Source organism: Odontesthes bonariensis, chromosome 1 (genome assembly GCF_027942865.1).
Source record: "Odontesthes bonariensis isolate fOdoBon6 chromosome 1, fOdoBon6.hap1, whole genome shotgun sequence".
In the NCBI taxonomy this organism is placed as follows: domain Eukaryota; kingdom Metazoa; phylum Chordata; class Actinopteri; order Atheriniformes; family Atherinopsidae; genus Odontesthes; species Odontesthes bonariensis.
In genome coordinates, this window is record NC_134506.1 from 42,066,885 (window position 1) to 42,085,483 (window position 18,599).

An 18,599-nucleotide genomic window follows, 5' to 3' on the forward strand; every position below is an offset into this window, starting at 1 on the left:
GATTCATCATCATCCCCTGTTCTTCTCTAATGTAGGCGCAGTGAAACAAATGCAGATCCAGCACAACACCTGCACAAATGAGTGTTTTTTTTTTAAAAAAAAGAGTTTTGATCCAGCTCATGAAGGACTGAGGTAGCTGTTAAAACAGTTACTCCATGCTTGAAGATGTCTAAATGTGGCCGACACATCGGTGGAACATCTTCAGGTGACCGTGTGAGATGAAATGAGTTTAACCTAAATTATGACACACACACACACACACACACATACACACACACAGAAAAAAAGGTGAGGAAAAAAAAAAAGCCCAATATCCATGTCTACCGTCTGCTTTCCCTTTCACTCACCAAGCCTAAAAATACTGAGATAAAGAACAACCCTGACAGATTCTGACTCCGTCACGCAGAGATAGAGAAATGTGTGAATTTTAAACAAGATTAAGAGGCACAAAACACAACAAAAAGATGAATGAACTACCCGGTAAGAACATGCACAGCTGCAAAAGGTTCCTCCCACTCCTGGAAACTGAGCTCTAAACAAGATGGATGACGAAGACCAACAGCGAAGTCTACAATGTGAGATAACCGGGAGGACCAGGAGGATGGAGGAGACGGGGGTCTGCACGGCACCACACTGACACCTGCTGGACTGCATCACAACATGCAGCGTGGCGGCCATGTTTGGAATGCGTCACCAATCCGAATTTAATCTGGACCTGCTCACAAACAGTGTTATTCAATAAAACTGTTTGACTTGTGACGCATGTACGGCTGCAGCCGATGCAGGCTCGATCAGCAGGGCGCCGATGGGTCGCCGCTTAAAGACGAGGTTATTAACGTGAAATCTGAAGCAAAGCCCAGCTCCAGTATTAGTTTTGGGTTCACGGGAAAAAAAAACACTCGACAGACTGCAACATGAAGTCGGCGCAGGTTGTGATGTGTGGGACAAATGGGCAGTTAATGGAAGCATGATGACGAGTTTTATGCGGCTTCACACATGCAGTGGCTACAAAAACAGCTTCAGCTGACATCTGGCTGGCCTGAAAACAAAAAGGCGTGATCACTTACTCCCTGAATGCAACGCCACAAACAAGCTGCACGCTTTCTGCACCGATGCGCATCAGGAAACTGGAGTTTGATGAAGCCACAGTTCTATTAAAGCTTTACGCTTCAGACCAACTTCCAACTGTGAGCTTCACACATACCAAAAACAGCCTTTTTTTTTTTTACTAGCCTGGAGGCAGCTTGCATGTGCAACAAACCGCTGAGAAAAAGCAGCTTCACCAGCATACTGAAAAGTGCCGTGGAGACGAAAAAAAAAAAAAAAAAGGAAAAAGGAAACACTGTGGAGTTGGTGACTGGAACGAATGGCAACAGAAAAAAGGGAAATGCGAATGTGATTGAAAAATAAAGCAAAACAAACTATAACTTACATGTATGGGTATACATGATAGCTGTCCAAATAGATTGGGATTATCGCCTTGCTTTCTTCTCATGAACCTAACTCTGCATCTGCTTAAAATGTTTAAATGCACAGTTTTCCATCTGGATGTCAAACATGTGTGTTTTGGGAGGAGGTGTGTGGCTGATCTACTGTTGTCCTGTGCAGGTTTGTGAGGGAGCACGGTCTCAAACACATACCGTCTTTGTAGGACAGACTGCCGGAGGAGAATTTTTTGCGGTGTGCGCGTGCGTAGTCCTGCAGGTTAGGCGCGCTAGAGGAGCCACCGAGGACGGTGGTACTGAAGAGCCCGGCACACTGCGAGCCTGCGAGGGGGGTGGGGGTGGGGGGTTAGTCACCACTACATCACATGCTGTTACTCAAACAGCTCACCAGAAAGAAACAGAGAAAGAAGAGAAACACAAGAAGAAACAGAGAAGCAGATACAGAGACTCAGAAAAAAGACCATGCGACTCGTACCGACCTCCGTCTGCTTTCGCTACACCCTGAGCTGCCGCACCCACTTTCAACCTGCCCTCTGGTGTCCAACGTGTCCCACGGAACGAATTTAACAGCCAAGCAAGAGAACAAGCGTGGCGCAGAGTAAGCAAATAGATCAAAAAAGATGAAGGATAATCCATCTACGGCGCGTTAGACGGCTCACGCTGCACATCGCCTGCATGAGAGGTGCCTCCAGCAGGGGTCCCGTTACCCTCGCCACCTACCAGTGCAAGTCGCCTTGGATAAAAGCGTCTGCCAAATGCATGAACATGAACATAAGCTACACGTCTGTGCCAGAGGAAAGTCACAGACTCTAAAGATGATGATTTAGAGCTGCAGGATTCATCAGTGACTGACTGACTGCAATAAAGAGAGGAGCCACAGAAAGGATAATCTCATAAAGCTGTGGCATCAGTGAGGTATTTTATGCGGGATTTTCAGCACATTTAGTTCACATAAACACGCCACAAGCCGTCATAATAACAATCACTTAACTGCAACACGACTGCGAGTTGAACTCGCTTAACAAAACGAAAAACCTCGTCTTCCAGAAAGATCGATTACAGTAAGAGTTCAGGGGCCAGTTTCTGCTGGAACTGGAAACGTCTCGGGTTGATTTCTTTGTTTAAAGTCAGCAGTTACAGATTCATTCATAATTTTTCTGTTTCTAAAACATAAAGCAGGTCTTGGACATGCATTCCCAACACAGTAAAAAACAAGAAAAAAAAAAGAAACAGCCCTCAGTATAATTATTTGTCCTCCAATTCGATGAATCCTGCACTCCACTCTTGAGTCATTTCACATTGCCGCCGTTGCCATGGTAACGTAGCAGATTTACACCTACCTAATCCACTTTGTTTCATCTCGGGGGACTGACGTGAGCAGAGGGAAAAGAGGCGATAGCTGCCGACTTTGGAGGAGGACGTTTCCGACAGGACCTGGTGGCAAAAGGCAGCGTTCAGATGGTGGAAATACGCCTTTAACCGGCGGAGCGCAAGCTTTATAGAGAGAAATTTGACCTGGGATAAGAACAGGGACCGAAGCCACAGTGCGTAACAACGGAGGACAAAAGGTACGGCGATTCTCACCTCCATGGATCCAGTCTTGTGATTGCGGATGAGCGGGGACCTCCTCTGAATGGTGATCGGCTCAGACAGCGGCACAGCGCGGTCGGTTTCGTCTCGGGACAGATCCTCCATACTGCCCTGGTCGGTCTGTTTCTGCCCGTTCAGAATGAGCAGAGAGACACGGCTGAATGCAGAGGTTGCTCTTTGCTGCACGGTAACGAGCAGGAGAGAATGCAGCCATCTCACCTGTCGGGACACCTCTGAAGAGGCGGGTCTGAAGCCAAATCCGGTCGGCGCGTTCTCCTCCTCTTCAACGCCTTTGACGCCAGGACTGAAGTGGAGCTCTACGTGGAAACGCTCCTCAGAGGAGAGCTCCTGCAGATAGACAGCGTTTTAAATATACTTAGTCATTTTATGATATCCCTGCCTCTGTTTTCATTTTAAATACCTTACATGGGTTTGACAAGCCCATCTGCGCTCTAATGTAAATAATCATTCAAATCAGAAACTGGCAGATAAAAGAACATACTTCAACAATATAGCTGCAAAGCAGGCAAGCCTACGGCTGCTCAAGAAGGCGTCATGAGTCCATGCACAAAGTTTGGCATCAATACATCAATGCATTGCAAAGATACGGCCTCACTTCCTGAGTTTGATTGGCTGCTACGGGCAAACAGAAGCGAAATTGCACTTCTAACTTTGACGTGTTGGTGGCGCTAGAGAGTACACTTTTGGGGCATGGAAATTCTTGACCTTGACTTTGGCACTGTGCTGATTACGTGTAACAAATTTCACAACTTTTTACTACAACTTTGTAGCGTTCATGGGGCTGCCATAGACCTCAATTGCAGCGGAAACAGATCAATAAATATAGCTGGGGTGGCCAAGCAGAATGGCACAATAGGGAAGGCCCGGCCTGCTCAGGAAGGCGTCATGAGTCCTTGCACCAAGTTTGGCATCGATACATCAATGCATCACAGAGATATGGCCTCACTTCCTGTTTGCGCGTCGGCGCAGAGTTTGATTGGCTGCTACGGGCAAACGGAAGCGAAATGAAAAAAATCCAGACAATAACTTTTGTGCGGCCTCGTCTGAAGATTCTATGTGCCAAGTCCCGTGGAGATTGGACAATCTGCGTGACCTGAAATGCTTTTTAAAAGTTTTTGATAAAATTCAAAATGGCGGAAAATCCAGCATGGCGCATATGACGTCATTGGTTGCGATGACCTTGTCTGCATCCAGGAATTCCAACAGTATCTCATTTGTCAAATTTGGACCAACGGGTCTAAAGATATGAGCAAACATGCATTTTTTGCTACATATAGCGCCCCCTAAAGGCCAAACGTCAAACTTCTTGGGCCTCTCACAGTAGTGCTCATGAGTCTGTGTTAGAAGTTTGACGTCATAACATCAAATGGTTGCTAAGATATAGCCTCCCTTCCGGTTTGGCGGCGTTGCCACCAAGTTTGATTGGCTTTTATGGAAAAACGGAAGCCAAAATAAAAATTCCACACGATAACTTTTGTGCGGCTTGGTCTGAAGATTCTATGTGCCAAGTCCCGTGGAGATTGGACAATCTGCGTTACCTGAAATGCTTTTTGAAGGTTTTCGATAAAATTCAAAATGGTGGAAATTCTAATTAGACGGAAAATGATGTCATTGCTTAAGTTGGACTCATGATCCAAGGATTCAAACGATGCCTCATTTGTGACATTTGGACCTTGGAGTCCAAAGTTATGCAGCTGAATGCACTTTGAACTTTGACGTGTTGGTGGCATTAGAGAAGGTATGCATCATGAGGTTACTACTCATACTCAAACTACCCAAGATGCAACGTAACGTGATGTCGCTGATCGTCATTTCCTGTCAAAACGGCAGTTTCAAGCTAGCTACAACGAGGGTAGGTTCACTTCCTGTTTTCAAAACAAAAGCACCAATTGTATGGTAATGGCTTTCCCTATGATAAAAGACAACGGGTATTTTATTTTGTGAAAATAACCGGAAGTGCGTTGCTCACTGCGGCTAGCTTTAGTAGCGCCGAATTCGTGGGAACAAAATTGTAAACAGCCGGTATTTTGTCAGGTTTTCAACACGTTGGGGATCTAAACAACTACTTTTTCACCTGAAAATGTTTCAAATGTTGCTAAAGTTTACAGAGTTTAGAGCTTAATCAGCTTCAGGCCGGCGTGGAATGCATTGTGGGTAAACGCTCTGCATACTGTCTGATCGATCAGTATGCAGAATGGAAGTATGTAGTATGCGGTTTCGAACACAGCCAATAAGTAACCCCTGAGAACACAGCTGGACAGATGTTAGGAAACGTTACAGTGTGATGAACACGTAAACGAGCGCACACCTTATTGTTGTCCTCATAGAGCATGATGACGATCTGCGTCATGTAGTTGAGTTCGGAGACGGCGCTGAGGTAATCCATGGCCCGTTTCCACTGCTGGTCCTTCTCCTCCTGTTGGCAGAGCGTCACTTTTCAGCTTCGAGCCACCATCAAAGTAACATTCATCTGCAGGATTACCGTTTACTCACATCGAGCAAGCCTCCGTAACGGAAAATGCTGAGCAGGGAGTGGACGTGACTCTCACTGGTGAAGTACAGACGCGTCCTGACGTGGCGGCCGGGTGACATCACTCCGCGAGAGTACCTACACGCAAAAAGTCAAATCCAAAACGTTCTCCACAAGCAGTCGATGCGCTCTTTATCATTTCCTACTAGCCAAACAATTAAAGTGACACGCATATATGTTCCTGAACCTCTACTCGACTCACAGAGGATGAAGTTTGTTGACAGACTCGTCCTCGTGGGTCCTCTGCAGGTCGAGCTGGATCTTTCTGACCAGCGGGAGGCAGTAAGCATACGCTATATCCAGTTTCTCCACTTTATTGATGCCATATTCCTGCAAAAAAAAAACAAAAAAAAAAAACAGTTTTATAAATACGACACGAACGCTGAGGCAGTTGAAACAACAGAAGCAAAACTTTAACAGTTTATTAATAGGGCTGAGCGAGTTAACTCGTTATTATCGCGTTAACTCGTTTATTATTTAACGCCGATAAATATTTTATCGCGCATTAACGCAGGTTTTATTATTTATTTTATTATTGAAAAAGTCTGTTGCTCACAGGCTTTTATTTTTGAAAAAACTGCTGCTGTGCCGAATACAGTTCAGCATTCTCCTGAACTTTTGTTCAATCAGTAGCAGAAACAACTTGCATCTGTGGCGTTATCGCCCTTTGTTCTGCATTCAATGAAATAAAGTGTTACAAAATGGTCTCTTTTTTTAAACGTGTAAGCGCCATGTTTGGCGAGGAAACATTACAATGAGTTTAGTAATTTGGTAATTAATAGGGCTGGGCGAGTTAACTCGTTATTATCTAACGCCGATAAATATTATATCGCGCATTAACGTAGGTTTTATTATTCATTTGTGTTTATTGTAAAAGTCTGTTGCTTACAGGCTTTTATTATTGTAAAAGTCTGTCGCTCACAGGCTCCAACAAACATGGATTCTTTAACTTCCACTTCTCCTCTGCATCACATTCACAGTTACAGCAAACACCACGAAGCATGGAGGAATAAAATAAAGATAAACTAGCAGGTAACATCACTGCTACAGGTGCTCCTCGGTCTCTGTGTGAAGCTAACGGAGCTAACCGGCGCTACTTCCTGTTTTACTTGTTTCAACATAAAAGCACGCATTTCAAAATAGATTAAAAAAAAAAAAAAAACAACTCCTGCATTTACAGCCAAGTTGAATTGTCTTCTCAGCGTAGTAGTTCCAGTCTAAAATATCACTTAAAGGCAAAACACACAACTGATAGCAGCAAGTCATTCAAGGAAACAGACAGTGGAGCGAGGCTTCTACATAAAAACTACAGAAAGATGCTGATGTTAAAAGTGTGTTTGCACAACAAATGTTATGGCACTTTCATTCATATGGCAGCACATTTAAAATAAAACTAAATGCTAAAAGCTATACGCTACTTTTGGATTCATTTTTGGATTTTGCATACAAATGCGATTAATCGTTAGCCTGGGAATTCCCATGCTGCTTTGCGCGCGATTTCATTGACACTGCAAAGTCAGCCTGGAAACCACCGCCCTTATTTTTGCTTGAGTTAGCGAACCAATCACAGAACGGGGGGGAGGGGGGGGGGCGGCAGCAAGACGATGACGACATGGCTGTGTCATGGCTGTGTCCGCTGCCATGTTAATCCAACATGGCAGCGGACACAACGTTACCGTTCGATGCAGCCTTAGAAAGTCTTTTAAGTAGCTTAGAACGCAAGTTTATTTTTAAAAAAGTATTTAAAGTATTAAAAAGAATTTCTGTTCCCCCTACATACGTCATCTGGTATAAGTGATACAATTGGCTATGAATCGCGCGCAAAGCAGCATGGGAAGAACCAGACGCCATTTGATAGACATTCGTAGCGCCCAATAAACGGCTCTAGGCATTCGTAAACCACGCCTCAAATACGAGAAAATGCACACCTAGTTCCCAGACCACCATCTCATAGAGGTGTGGACGCGTCAGCCAGGCTAATTAATCGTGATTAATCAGGGAAATCATGTGATTAATTAGATTAAAAATTTTAATCGTTGCCCAGCCCTAATTTTTAATGCTTCTTCCACTCTCTGCTGCAATGCTTTTCTTTTTTGTGAAGCACTTTGAATTGTTTTGTACATGAAATGTGCTACAAATAAACTTGATTTGATTTGATTTAAAGTCTCAAAAAATCTCAAAATACTCAAGGCAAATTATGCATTGCATAGACAAAGATTCCTCTGGGAATGAATGGACTCCTGGATGAGTCACATACATACACACACAGAAGTATGTGAAAATTTTTGGATTTTGCGTACAAATGCGATTAATCGTGATTAATCAGGGAAATCATGTGATTAATTAGATTAAAGATTTTAATTGTTGCCCAGTCCTATTTATCAAATATAAATAAAGCATAAATGTGCCACAGACATCCTGAGGCACAGGTCCAGGCGTCTTCTTGCACTCAGTAGCCCTCCTCTTCCTCGTTGCTCTCACCTGTGGGATGACGATGTCGGCCAGAGCTCGAGACAGTCTGAACAGCTCCAGGGTGTCCTCCAGGCCCAGAGTGGCGTTGTGTATGACGTCGTACTTCACACAGTCGTAGATGTCAGGGATTTTACTGATGTCGTAGCGGCCGTTCTTCATGCGGAAGTCCCTCTCCAGCTTGGACCAGCGCTGCAGCATCAGCTCCAGCGTTTCGCTGTGGTACAGCTGCAGGTCTGACGAGAGGGAACAAAACGGCTGTTTTTTAACCCGACCAGTTAAAAAAAAAAACTTCTTATCAAAGGCAAAAACTTTTTCCTCACCAGCCGATTTGGGGTCTTCCATTCTTTTACGGATCTGAGAAGTGAGACTCTGAATGAGCGCGTAGACCTCGTCACACGTTTCCACCGGGTTCTTGACCATCTTCATAGAATTCACCAAAGAGGCGCTGCAGGTTGGGGCCAGCTGTCACAACAGAGACACACACAGTGAGGAAGATTTACTACGTTCTCACTACGAAAAGGTTTAACAAGTCAATCTGGTCACAGAAAATCAGTAGTTACAAAACTAGACAAAAGGGAGGAGTAGCAGTAGTGGTTAAAGGCATGGTTGGTAATCCCAGAGAGCTAGCAAGAGAGCTAGCAAGATTTGAAAGTGGCACCTCTGCTAAGCTCCACCCCCCACACAAAGCCACGCCCCCAAAAAATTTAACGTGCAAACAATAGTTGACAGAGGTGGGAGGGGGGGGGTCTCATCAATCCGTGTTTTCGACGGCATGGAAGTTGATAGATCTTTCTCAAGGCTAAAAACAACACGGAGAAGAAGAAGAAGCTAATGTTAGCATTGGGCTAATACGAGCTACAAAAGTAGGCAAGTTGGCAAACCTGTACATATTTCATGAAAATAACAAATCCCCCCCGAAGCAAAACAAATAATTAGCTGTCCAACAGATATAGAGCAACCTCTGCGTCGCTTTGCAGGCCCTTCAGATCCCTCAGTTGTCTCCACCGCTTAAAACACTGCACCGATGTTGACTCTGGTCTTTGCTTCTGGCTTTATCCAGAGGAGCCGTTTCTGCCTCTGGCTTTCTTTTTCTCCCCCTTTTAGCGGGGCGAGACGTTACAAGTAATGGTAGTTCTGGCTGCATTTTCTCTGCCATTGCACTCACATTAAGGACAGAGGGGGGCGCAGGCAGAACGGGCAGAACTAGACATGAAGGCATCTGATTGGTTCTTTGTCCTCGGCCCAAGGAGTTTGGATTGGTCAGCTTGTTGTCAGTCCTGCAGCTGCCACAGAGGTCTGATTAATTTCGGCCCTTTTTCTAAACAGCATACTGATCGATCAGAGAGTATGCAGAGTGTTTACCCACAATGCATTTCGCTCCTGCCCGAGCCGAAATCAGCCGGCCTGAAGCTGATTTCACTTAAGCTCTAAACTCTGTAAACTTTAGCAACATTTGAAACATTTTCAGGCGAAAAATCCCCAACGTTTAGATCCCCAACGTGTTGAAAATCTGACAATTTTGTTCCCACGAATTCGGCGCTACTTAAGCTAGCCGCAGTGAGCAACGCACTTCCGGTTATTTTCACAAAAATAAAATACCCGTTGCCTTTTATCACAGGGAAAGCCATTACCATACAATTGGTGCTTTTGTTTTGAAAACAGGAAGTGAACCTACCCTCGTTGTAGCTGGCTTGAAACTGCCGTTTTGACAGGAAATGACGATCGGCGACGTCATGTTACGTTGCATCTTGGGTAGTTTGAGTATGAGTAGTAACCTCATGATGCATACCCAACATTTCGGAGAATCTAGTATGCATCCGGGAACTTCTCACTTACTCAAACTCGCTTACCAACTCAAAAAGTTAGTATGAGTAGTAGGGGAAGTAGTAGGAGAAGTATGCGGTTTCGAACACAGCCCGTGTATAGATTATTCTCAGGATAGACGGACCATTTCACCCAGTATTACAAAGTGTGTTGGGGACGTCACTCATGATTGGACTCCTCATTATCCAAGGATTCAAACGATGCCTCATTTGTGACATTTGGACCAAGGAGTCCAAAGTTATGCAGCTGAATGCACTTTGAACTTTGACGTGTTGGTGGAGCTAGAGAGTACACAGTTGGGGTTTTTTAACTTTTTACCATGGCGTTCACGTGTGTTTCTGAACAGGATTACCAACCATGCCTTTAAGGTTACGAATGTGTACAAAGCAGCACTTGTTGGCTGTGAGCAGCTTCACTTCTGCAGTTGGGGGCTCAGTAGGCTAAAACCTTCTGAGCAAATCAAATCAAGACAAACGGATATTTATTCAGCCCCCGCCCTTTGTTTTGCATGTTCTGGGTCAGTACCAGTGCTGATTATGCATTTAGAAAACACATTGTAATGTACCTGCCCTATTAAATAATGCTAGAGTTACAACAGAGGAGAGTTCCTCCCCCCACCAACGGTTTGGCCTGAGTGGTAAACACTGCTGGCTAGTCACCATATCATAGTCCTCTTCGGTGAACTCCCTGTTCCTCTGCATGATTTCATGGAGCCGGGCCTTGACGCGGTGCTGGCAGCTGCTCAGAGAGTCGCTGTCGTTGTCCAGCAGCCCGTTCATGTTGGCGCTCTTCACCATCTGCACCAGGATGGGTGTCAGCTCGCCCTCCAGAGCCAGCAAACCCTGCTCAGACACACAGAAACAAACTGAGATGGAACTCGTTTATGTTGTGTATTTCCTCACTTTTCCCCTCCCTTTTATTTCCTCTTCTGACATCGTGTACATTCGTTATTATTGTTTTCATTGACTTGTGTTTCTCTTTCTCAACGGGGATCCTTTTCTGTCCTCTCAGCCCCCGGCTGGTCGAGGCAGATGGCCGCCCTTCCTGGTTCTGATGTTCGTTTCTCTCCACAGTCGCCTCTCGTGCACGCTCAGGGCGGGAGATTGGATCGAAGGGAAGTTTCGGTGCAATTTGTTGGTTTCCTGAGCTGGGAAATTGTTTTTGAATTGGCTGAATGAATCAGACTGATTTTGAATTTAATTAGATTATGACTGTAATTGGCTTGAATTGGACCACAGCTCGGATTCAACATTCATTTCATGTTCGTTATAGATTTTTGGAATGGCCGCTTGATTAAAATATGTTCCGGATGGTATTTTGTAACGCTTGTCCAGCATCCGAACCATTTTCTGAAAGCCCTTTTTTGTCGGACGGTGTACACGGGTACCACGTCTTTTGCATGTGGTATGTTACAGCATCTGTAATGTCTTGGTGCCTCGTGGACGTCGACTCATATGGCGTAACGCTACTGAACGCATTAGCAATCAAACTTTTCTTGGTCTTCACTTCTCCGCCGTTTCTCTCATTGCAGTACACTCTTCGTGCAATACGCGGTGGTGTCGTTTCAGGTGGTGGCACGTGCTTGTTGTGCTGCCTCGTCGCAATTTTTATTTTTATTTTTTGGAGCTTTTATGCCTTTAATGGATAGGACAGTTAAGAGAGACAGGAAGCAGGGTGCAGAGAGAGGGGGAACAACATACAGCAAAGGGCCATCCGATGCGGGACTCGAACCAGGACTCGAAGCCTCTTGTACATGGGGCGCCTGCTCAACCCACTATGCCACAGACCACCCCGCTTCGTCGCAATTTTTGCCAAGCACGACCTGCACAACACCTCTCTCTGGTTCACATCCTCTTTTCTGAATCCAAAATGCCTCCATATAATGGAGAATGACTTATTTTTTGCCACTAAATCCGTCGAATGCGCAAATTCTACTCCGGCCTTATCTTCCGCACTCATGTTTCTCTTTTTAATTTCCCTGCTGTGAATGTGTCTCCGTCCCTCTCGCTCCCTCGGATGCTTGTCATTGGCTGGCTGATTTATGGTCGTCTACGGAGAGCGACTCTCCGTCACTTGCGTGCGTCGGCCAACATTTCTATCTATCCGTTGAGGCGACGGAGACTCGCGGAGACCGCAAGGGTTGTGATTGGTCGGCTAACAACATCATTTCCGGAATCACTTTTCCGGTTTAGCTCCTTCCTCTCAGAACAACAACACCGCCATTTTTGAAAGCGTTTACTGTGTGCCGGTCAACATTTGGTCAAAATTATTTGCATTTTGGAGCGGTCGGTGTCGTAGTGGGCTGAGCAGCCGCCCCATGTACAGAGGCTACAGTCCTCGCTGCAGCTGGCACGATCGGGAGGTGAACTGCCTTGCGTATCCGACATCCCGACAGAGAACTTCGAAAGGTTTAACAGCCTCTGCGTGACCACAGAGTCGGATTGCGATGGAGAAGCATACCGAGGCCTTTAGCGCAAGCGTAAAAATGAGATATCGTTGAATTTGCGATATTAATTTCTTGAATGTTCTTATCTAGATATTGATACGATAACGATATATTATTCAGCCCTAATATAATCATTTACACTTTATTCTAAAACTGCTCATGGATGACACGATGCAACAACATCAAAGCGGAGGAGATGACATCAATGAGTTTCGTGCATTAATCTCATTTGACCGTCTGCAGGTGGAACTCTTTTAACCAACCTGTCATTTCCACTGATTGCAGCGAGGCTTAAAGACTTCCAACTAATCATTGGCTGAACCCGTTTTTGCTCGTAAGAAACTTCCACCCTGCACGGATCTCAGGACAGAGTAATGAGTACCTTTGCGAAGGCCGCAGCCGTCATCTGCACCCGCCCTTCATCCGACGCATAGATCTTCAGGTCGTGTCTGTAGGTGCTGTGTAATCGCAGTAACCCGCAGCCTGGAAATCCAGCGTAGTCTCCTGGAAAAAACAAGAGTCAGCAGCAACACCGGTGTTTACACGGATGCGTCTGAATACGTCTTTATCCAGAAAAAACAGCATTATGGTGCAGTTTGTGAAAAAGATCGACTCTTCTTCTTGTCTGGGATCTACTTTTTGTTAAAACGGACATAAACTGAGCTTCGTCTCAAGGTCTCATACTTCCTGGAAAAGAGTCTAAACACCTTTCAGAATATTTACGCATTCATATCATTTTATTAAATCTAAATGTTCCCTAAGCTTGGTCCTCCGTCTTTGTCTTCTTTTCTTTGATGCATGCGCACTTCCTGCAGCCTTTAGCCCGAGCAGCCTGTTCATAACAGTTAAAAAAGTTCTGCGGAGTAAGCTTCGCATGCGTGTGTGGAGATACTCAAGACGAATATAACAGAGGGTTGTTACAGCAAAGGAATTTATGGAGCCTGCATGTCACAGTAAACAATGAATGAATGGAATAATCATGGACTGCGTTTCACAGCTGAAACAAACCAGTTCATGTGCATTTTTTGCTCGCTCAGTCCGACCTTATATGGATCCACAGCTGCTCAGGGTGGCTGTGGATCGTGTGCGCCATCACCGCACGTGTCCCGATCTCACCACAGCACACGTTGAGAAGGAGACAACGGCAGTTGCACTGGTATCAAAACTAAATGTTACTTCGCCCCTTTGGGAGCATTTCGGCTCTCAGCCAAATGAAAAGGGGGAACCAGCCAATTTAAATGGGGCAGTCTGTAAAGTCTGCGGCAAAACGGTTCAAGTAAAAACAACTATATTAAGGGCTCACCTAGCAAGCTACCATCCAGCTATTGAGGCGCCGTTACACGCTATCTGGTTGAGGAGATGGTGCCGCTTTCCACTGTGGAGAAACCTGCATTCAAGTCGCTGCTCCAGAAATTCGACGAGCAATACGAGTTGCCGGGGAAAACCTGCTTCTCAGAAACTGCTGCTGTGCCGAATACAGTCCAGCATTCTCCTGAACTTTTGTTTTTAAGTTCAATCAGTAGCAGAAACAACATGCATCTCACTTCTGTGCCGTTACCGCCCTTTGTTCTACATTCAATAAAATAAACTGTTATAAAATTGTCTTTTTTTTTTATTTATATAACCTTTTTTTTTTTTATAAATGTGTATGCGCCATGTTTGGCGAGGAAACATTACAACGAGTTTAGTAATTTGGTAATTAATAGAGCTGGGCGAGTTAGCTCGATAATAACGAGTTAACTCGTTAATAATTTAACGCCGATAAATATTTTGTCGCGCATTAACGTAGGTTTTATTATTCATTTATTATTGTAAAAGTCTGTTGCTCACAGGCTTTTATTTTGTAAAAGTCTGTTGTTCACAGGCTTTTATTTTGTAAAAGTCTGTTGCTGTCTACTACGGAACAGGAAAAGAAAGTAATCGGCGGATCCACCAAACATGGAGAAGGGTACGGAACTTTTACTCGGCCATTTTCATCTTAAAGTTCTTCCAGACGGCGGAGTCGACAGTGGAGCGAGGCTTCTACATAAAAACTACAGAAAGATGCTGATGTTAAAAGTGTTTGCACAACAAATGTTATGGCACTTTCATTCATATGGCAGCACATTTAAAATAAAGCTAAATGCTAAAAGCTATACTCTACTTTTGGATTCATTTTTGGATTTTGCGTACAAATGCGATTAATCGTTAGCCTGGGAATTCCCATGCTGCTTTGCGCGCGATTTCATTCACACTGCAAAGTCAGCCTGGAAACCACCGCCCTTATTTTTGCTTGAGTTAGGGAACCAATCTCTGGCTGTGTCCGCTGCCATGTTAATCCAACATGGCAGCGGACACAGCGTTACCGTTCGATGCAGTCTTAGAAAGTGTTTTAAGTAGCTTAGAACGCACGTTTACTTTTAAAAAAGTATTTAAAGTATTAAAAAGAATTTCTGTTCCCCCTACATACGTCATCTGGTATAAGTGATACAATTGGCTATGAATCGCGCGCAAAGCATCATGGGAAGAACCAGACGACATTTGATAGACATTCGTAGCGTCCAATAAACGGCTAATAATGTGATTAATTAGATTAAACATTTTAATTGTTGCCCAGCCCTAGTAATTAACAAACAAATTTGCTAGATAGATAGATTAAAATAAATACATTTTAAAAAAGATTAAAAAAGAAAAAAGAGCTGATTCTCCGGAGGGGGAATTCCTCAACCGCGACAGCCCTAGCGTTTGATGGTTTAACTCGTTGTTCCTCTTTTACCAAATACATCACAGAGGGGTTAGAGGAACGCGACACATCTAGGTTCGTCTCACCTTGACCTCCGGGGTACATACAGCGGAAGGCTCTGCCCAGCTCCTCGGCCTGCACTCTCCCAGCAGGAGTCAGCTCTCCTCCCCACTTAAGAACCAGCAGCAGAGACGGACCTTCCTTACGCGAGTCTGAAAATGAATTCACAGCCGAGCACGAAGACAGTTTCAGCACCTGCACCCACCATTTTAACCGGAACAAAAAAGAAAGGCTGTGTTCGAAACCGCATACTACGTACTACATACTTCCATACTCATCGATCAGACAGTATGCAGAGCGTTTACCCACAATGCATTTCACTCCTGCCCGAGCTGAAATCAGCCGGCCTGAAGCTGATTTCCCTTAAGCTCTAAACTCTGTAAACTTTAGCAACATTTGAAACATTTTCAGGTGAGAAAGTAGTCGTTTCGATCCCCAACGTGTTGAAATCCTGACAAAATACCGGCTGTTTACAATTTTGTTCCCACGAATTCGGCGCTACTAAAGCTAGCCGCAGTGAGCAACGCACTTCCTGTTATTTTCACAAAATAAAATACCCGTTGCCTTTTATCATAGGGAAAGCCATTACGAACAATTGGTGCTTTTGTTTTGAAAACAGGAAGTGAAGCTACCCTCGTTGTAGCTAGCTTGAAACTGCCGTTTTGACAGGAAATGACGATCGGCGACGTCACGTTACGTTGCATCTTGGGTAGTTTGAGTATGAGTAGTAACCTCATGATGCATACCCAACATTTCAGAGAATCTAGTATGCATCTGGGAACTTATCGCTTACTCAAACTCGCTTACTAACTCAAAAAGTTAGTATGAGAAGTAGGAGAAGTATGCGGTTTCTAACACAGCCTAAGACTAGTGTCTCCGTACCTTCTTCTTCACTCGAGGTTTTAGGCTGCCCATGGGGCAGGTAAGTTAACTGCACTTTTCTGTTGATCCCCGAGAAGTGGCCATACCTTCATTAGAGGGAAACAAAAATCTTATATTAAAGAGTTACAGACAGAATGTGTTCCCTTATCTGCAGAAAGGTGAAGTGAACAGGCTGTTATCTTTCTCCAAACACCACAGAAGAAGAAAAAGCTATCATCTATCACAGAAACAGGGGTGCGTGCACTACAGAAAGCTTTAACATTGGGCTGTTAAGGGAAAATATTAGGTGACAGAAATGTGTTCCTCTGACATGACAATGTACAGAATGTTTACTGTGCACGGTCCAACACATCAGCGGCTGGAGGGGTGGTGTTTGGCAGGTGGCGACCTTTAAAAAGCTCATCCGTCATAATCACAGCAGAAAGCCAAAGACGCATTCAGGGAACGCTTTCCAACCGCAATCGCGCCCCAACGTAAAGGTACGAGAAAGATGATTGTTGCCGTTTGTCTGTCTGCATCTTTAAAAATGAGATTATGCGCCACCCCTCTTTTCACCCACTGGTTAAATAACTTAACATCGAGTTTGGCTCTTGAGAAACTGACCTCTATTGTTAGAAAGAGGGCTTCTGAATTTTATGATTTTTGGAGGATATTTCTGTTGAGGGAGGGAGAATGAGATAATGAAAATTATTTAAATTAAATAAATTATTCAAATTAAATAATTTGTTGCTAGTGCAAGCTGTAACCTACATTTTAAATACTTTTTTTAAATGTATTATTATTTATATGTGTTATATATATTTGTTTTTATTATTTTCATTACTTCACATTCACAGTAATTTGCTGTCTAATTACTGCGGTTTATTGCATCTTTTTTAATCATTTAATTATTATTTCCTTTTCTGCCATATGTTTTGGATGTTTACATTGTTGGATGTTGTTATATTAACATGAAAAAACAACAAATATATGTTTAAAAAAAAAGAGATTGTGCTAAATTTTCGGTGTGGATCAGGATCCTTTCCTCAACACGGCCTGCAGTGATGACCCAGAAATCAAGAGACGAGTGGGTGACGGTTTGACCCGGTTTACTTTGTCACTTACATTTCCAGAACAGTTTTCAGCTGCTCCAGTTTGGACTTTTTCTCTTCAATCTCACAATCATTGTGTTGTCCCAGTTCTGCCAGCAGCTGCCGCGTGATGTCCAGCACCTCCTGTTCGGGTTTCAGGGCGACAAGGCGTCAGAAGCGTCACCAGCGCACACGAACAGGCTGCGAATTACGGACGCCGTGCGTCGGGAGTGAAAAAAAACCTACTGATTCACCATTACCTGCAGCTGCTTTGGCTTCTTGAGTTTTAATTTCCCGGTTTTGTATCCTCCGTACTTTTCGAACAGATCGAAGAACCTGGATGCATCATGAAAACTAATTACAAAAAAACAAAACAAAAAAAACACTTAAGAGATCAGGCAGGAAGGTATTCACAAAGAGACAAACGCACATGGGGTTGCGGACTTCCATCTTCATCTTCTGTTTGGGCGTTCTGTCTCCGTGACGGATGACGGCGATGACGCAGCGCAGCTCCATCCTGACGGGGTTTTTTAACAGTAAATTTAACAGGAACATTTAACCCCCCAAAATGATTTCCCCATCAATCTGAACCGATGACTCACATGGTCCCCGAGGTGGTCGGAACTATGGGGATATCTTCTGCCTCGGTTGGGATGGACCACGGTATCTGAAACTGAGGAGCCAGCTCACGCATTACGATATTCCTGAAAAGTCGAGCAGACAGACACGGCGAGTCAGCAAGGGAGGGAATCGAGAAAAAAAACAAAACAAGAAACACACGATCGTGGGCGTGGCAAATCCTAAAGGTGGTACCCGAGGATCTTGGCGCAGTCGTCGTAGTACTTCATCGAGTTCTTCACGAAGCTGAAACCATTGACATCACATACGTAGGAGTGTCCGTTGGCTCGGAGAAGGTCGAAGCCACACACCGTTTGCTGCAGTAAAAGAGGACAAGAATAGAAAAAGAAATAGAAAAATACTTTATTTATCCCCCAATGGGAGAAATTCAAATTAGTCAAGTAGCACAACATTTTTTTAAATATTTACAATGATTGTATTAACAACAACAATAATAATACCAATTCTAGTAAAAAAATACTACTACTAACTAATAATAATAATAAATGACTAAATAAACAAATAAAAAATAAAATAAAAAAAGAACAATCACATTCACAATCTCCGCACTTTTCTGCATAAAGGCAGAAAGGGTTTTTTTTTTTTTTTTTTTTTTTTTTTTTTTTTTAATAAGTGACTCAAGTGATTCAAGTGATCCGTATAACTCGAATCCCCTCCTTGAAATGATCCGATCGGCCCGGATTGCCCAAAAGATTCGAGTTAAGCATCTCTACTGACTGCTACCTTTGCCCACCTTGAATGCCAGGCACACCTTCCGGGCAACCAGTTTCTCCATAGCTGAGAGCATGACGGGGTAACGGACCTCCTTCCCCTCGCTGTCTCTCTCAACCTTCCCGTCCAGAGCAGGAGACTTCCGGGCCTCAGCGTGGGCGTAGTCGGGCCCCACGGTGTACACCTG

At 44.2% G+C, this 18,599-nt stretch overlaps 1 protein-coding gene across 14 annotated transcripts in view; it reads right to left on the reverse strand.

The window, feature by feature from the left end:
- Positions 1-18,599, reverse strand: part of ppip5k1a (diphosphoinositol pentakisphosphate kinase 1a) — a 43,792-nt gene that overhangs the window by 15,538 nt on the left and 9,655 nt on the right. For 8 of the 14 annotated variants that reach the window (XM_075466998.1, XM_075466988.1, XM_075466970.1 and 5 more), the window contains exons 8-26: positions 18,435-18,596; positions 17,876-17,997; positions 17,665-17,766; positions 17,493-17,579; positions 17,323-17,398; positions 17,097-17,206; positions 15,993-16,078; positions 15,137-15,262; positions 12,711-12,832; positions 10,542-10,724; positions 8,379-8,520; positions 8,068-8,291; positions 5,789-5,916; positions 5,550-5,664; positions 5,365-5,472; positions 3,255-3,383; positions 3,030-3,161; positions 2,786-2,879; positions 1,641-1,766 (exon numbers count right to left, since the gene is read on the reverse strand). In XM_075466998.1, coding sequence (XP_075323113.1) covers positions 1,641-1,766; positions 2,786-2,879; positions 3,030-3,161; positions 3,255-3,383; positions 5,365-5,472; positions 5,550-5,664; positions 5,789-5,916; positions 8,068-8,291; positions 8,379-8,520; positions 10,542-10,724; positions 12,711-12,832; positions 15,137-15,262; positions 15,993-16,078; positions 17,097-17,206; positions 17,323-17,398; positions 17,493-17,579; positions 17,665-17,766; positions 17,876-17,997; positions 18,435-18,596 — 2,374 coding nt within the window. Of the gene's footprint in view, positions 1-1,640; positions 1,767-2,785; positions 3,162-3,254; positions 3,384-5,364; positions 5,473-5,549; positions 5,665-5,788; positions 5,917-8,067; positions 8,292-8,378; positions 8,521-10,541; positions 10,725-12,710; positions 12,833-15,136; positions 15,263-15,992; positions 16,079-17,096; positions 17,207-17,322; positions 17,399-17,492; positions 17,580-17,664; positions 17,767-17,875; positions 17,998-18,434; positions 18,597-18,599 lie in introns of all 14 variants that reach the window. The other 6 variants (XM_075467033.1, XM_075467083.1, XM_075467057.1 and 3 more) reach the window with 3 other exon arrangements.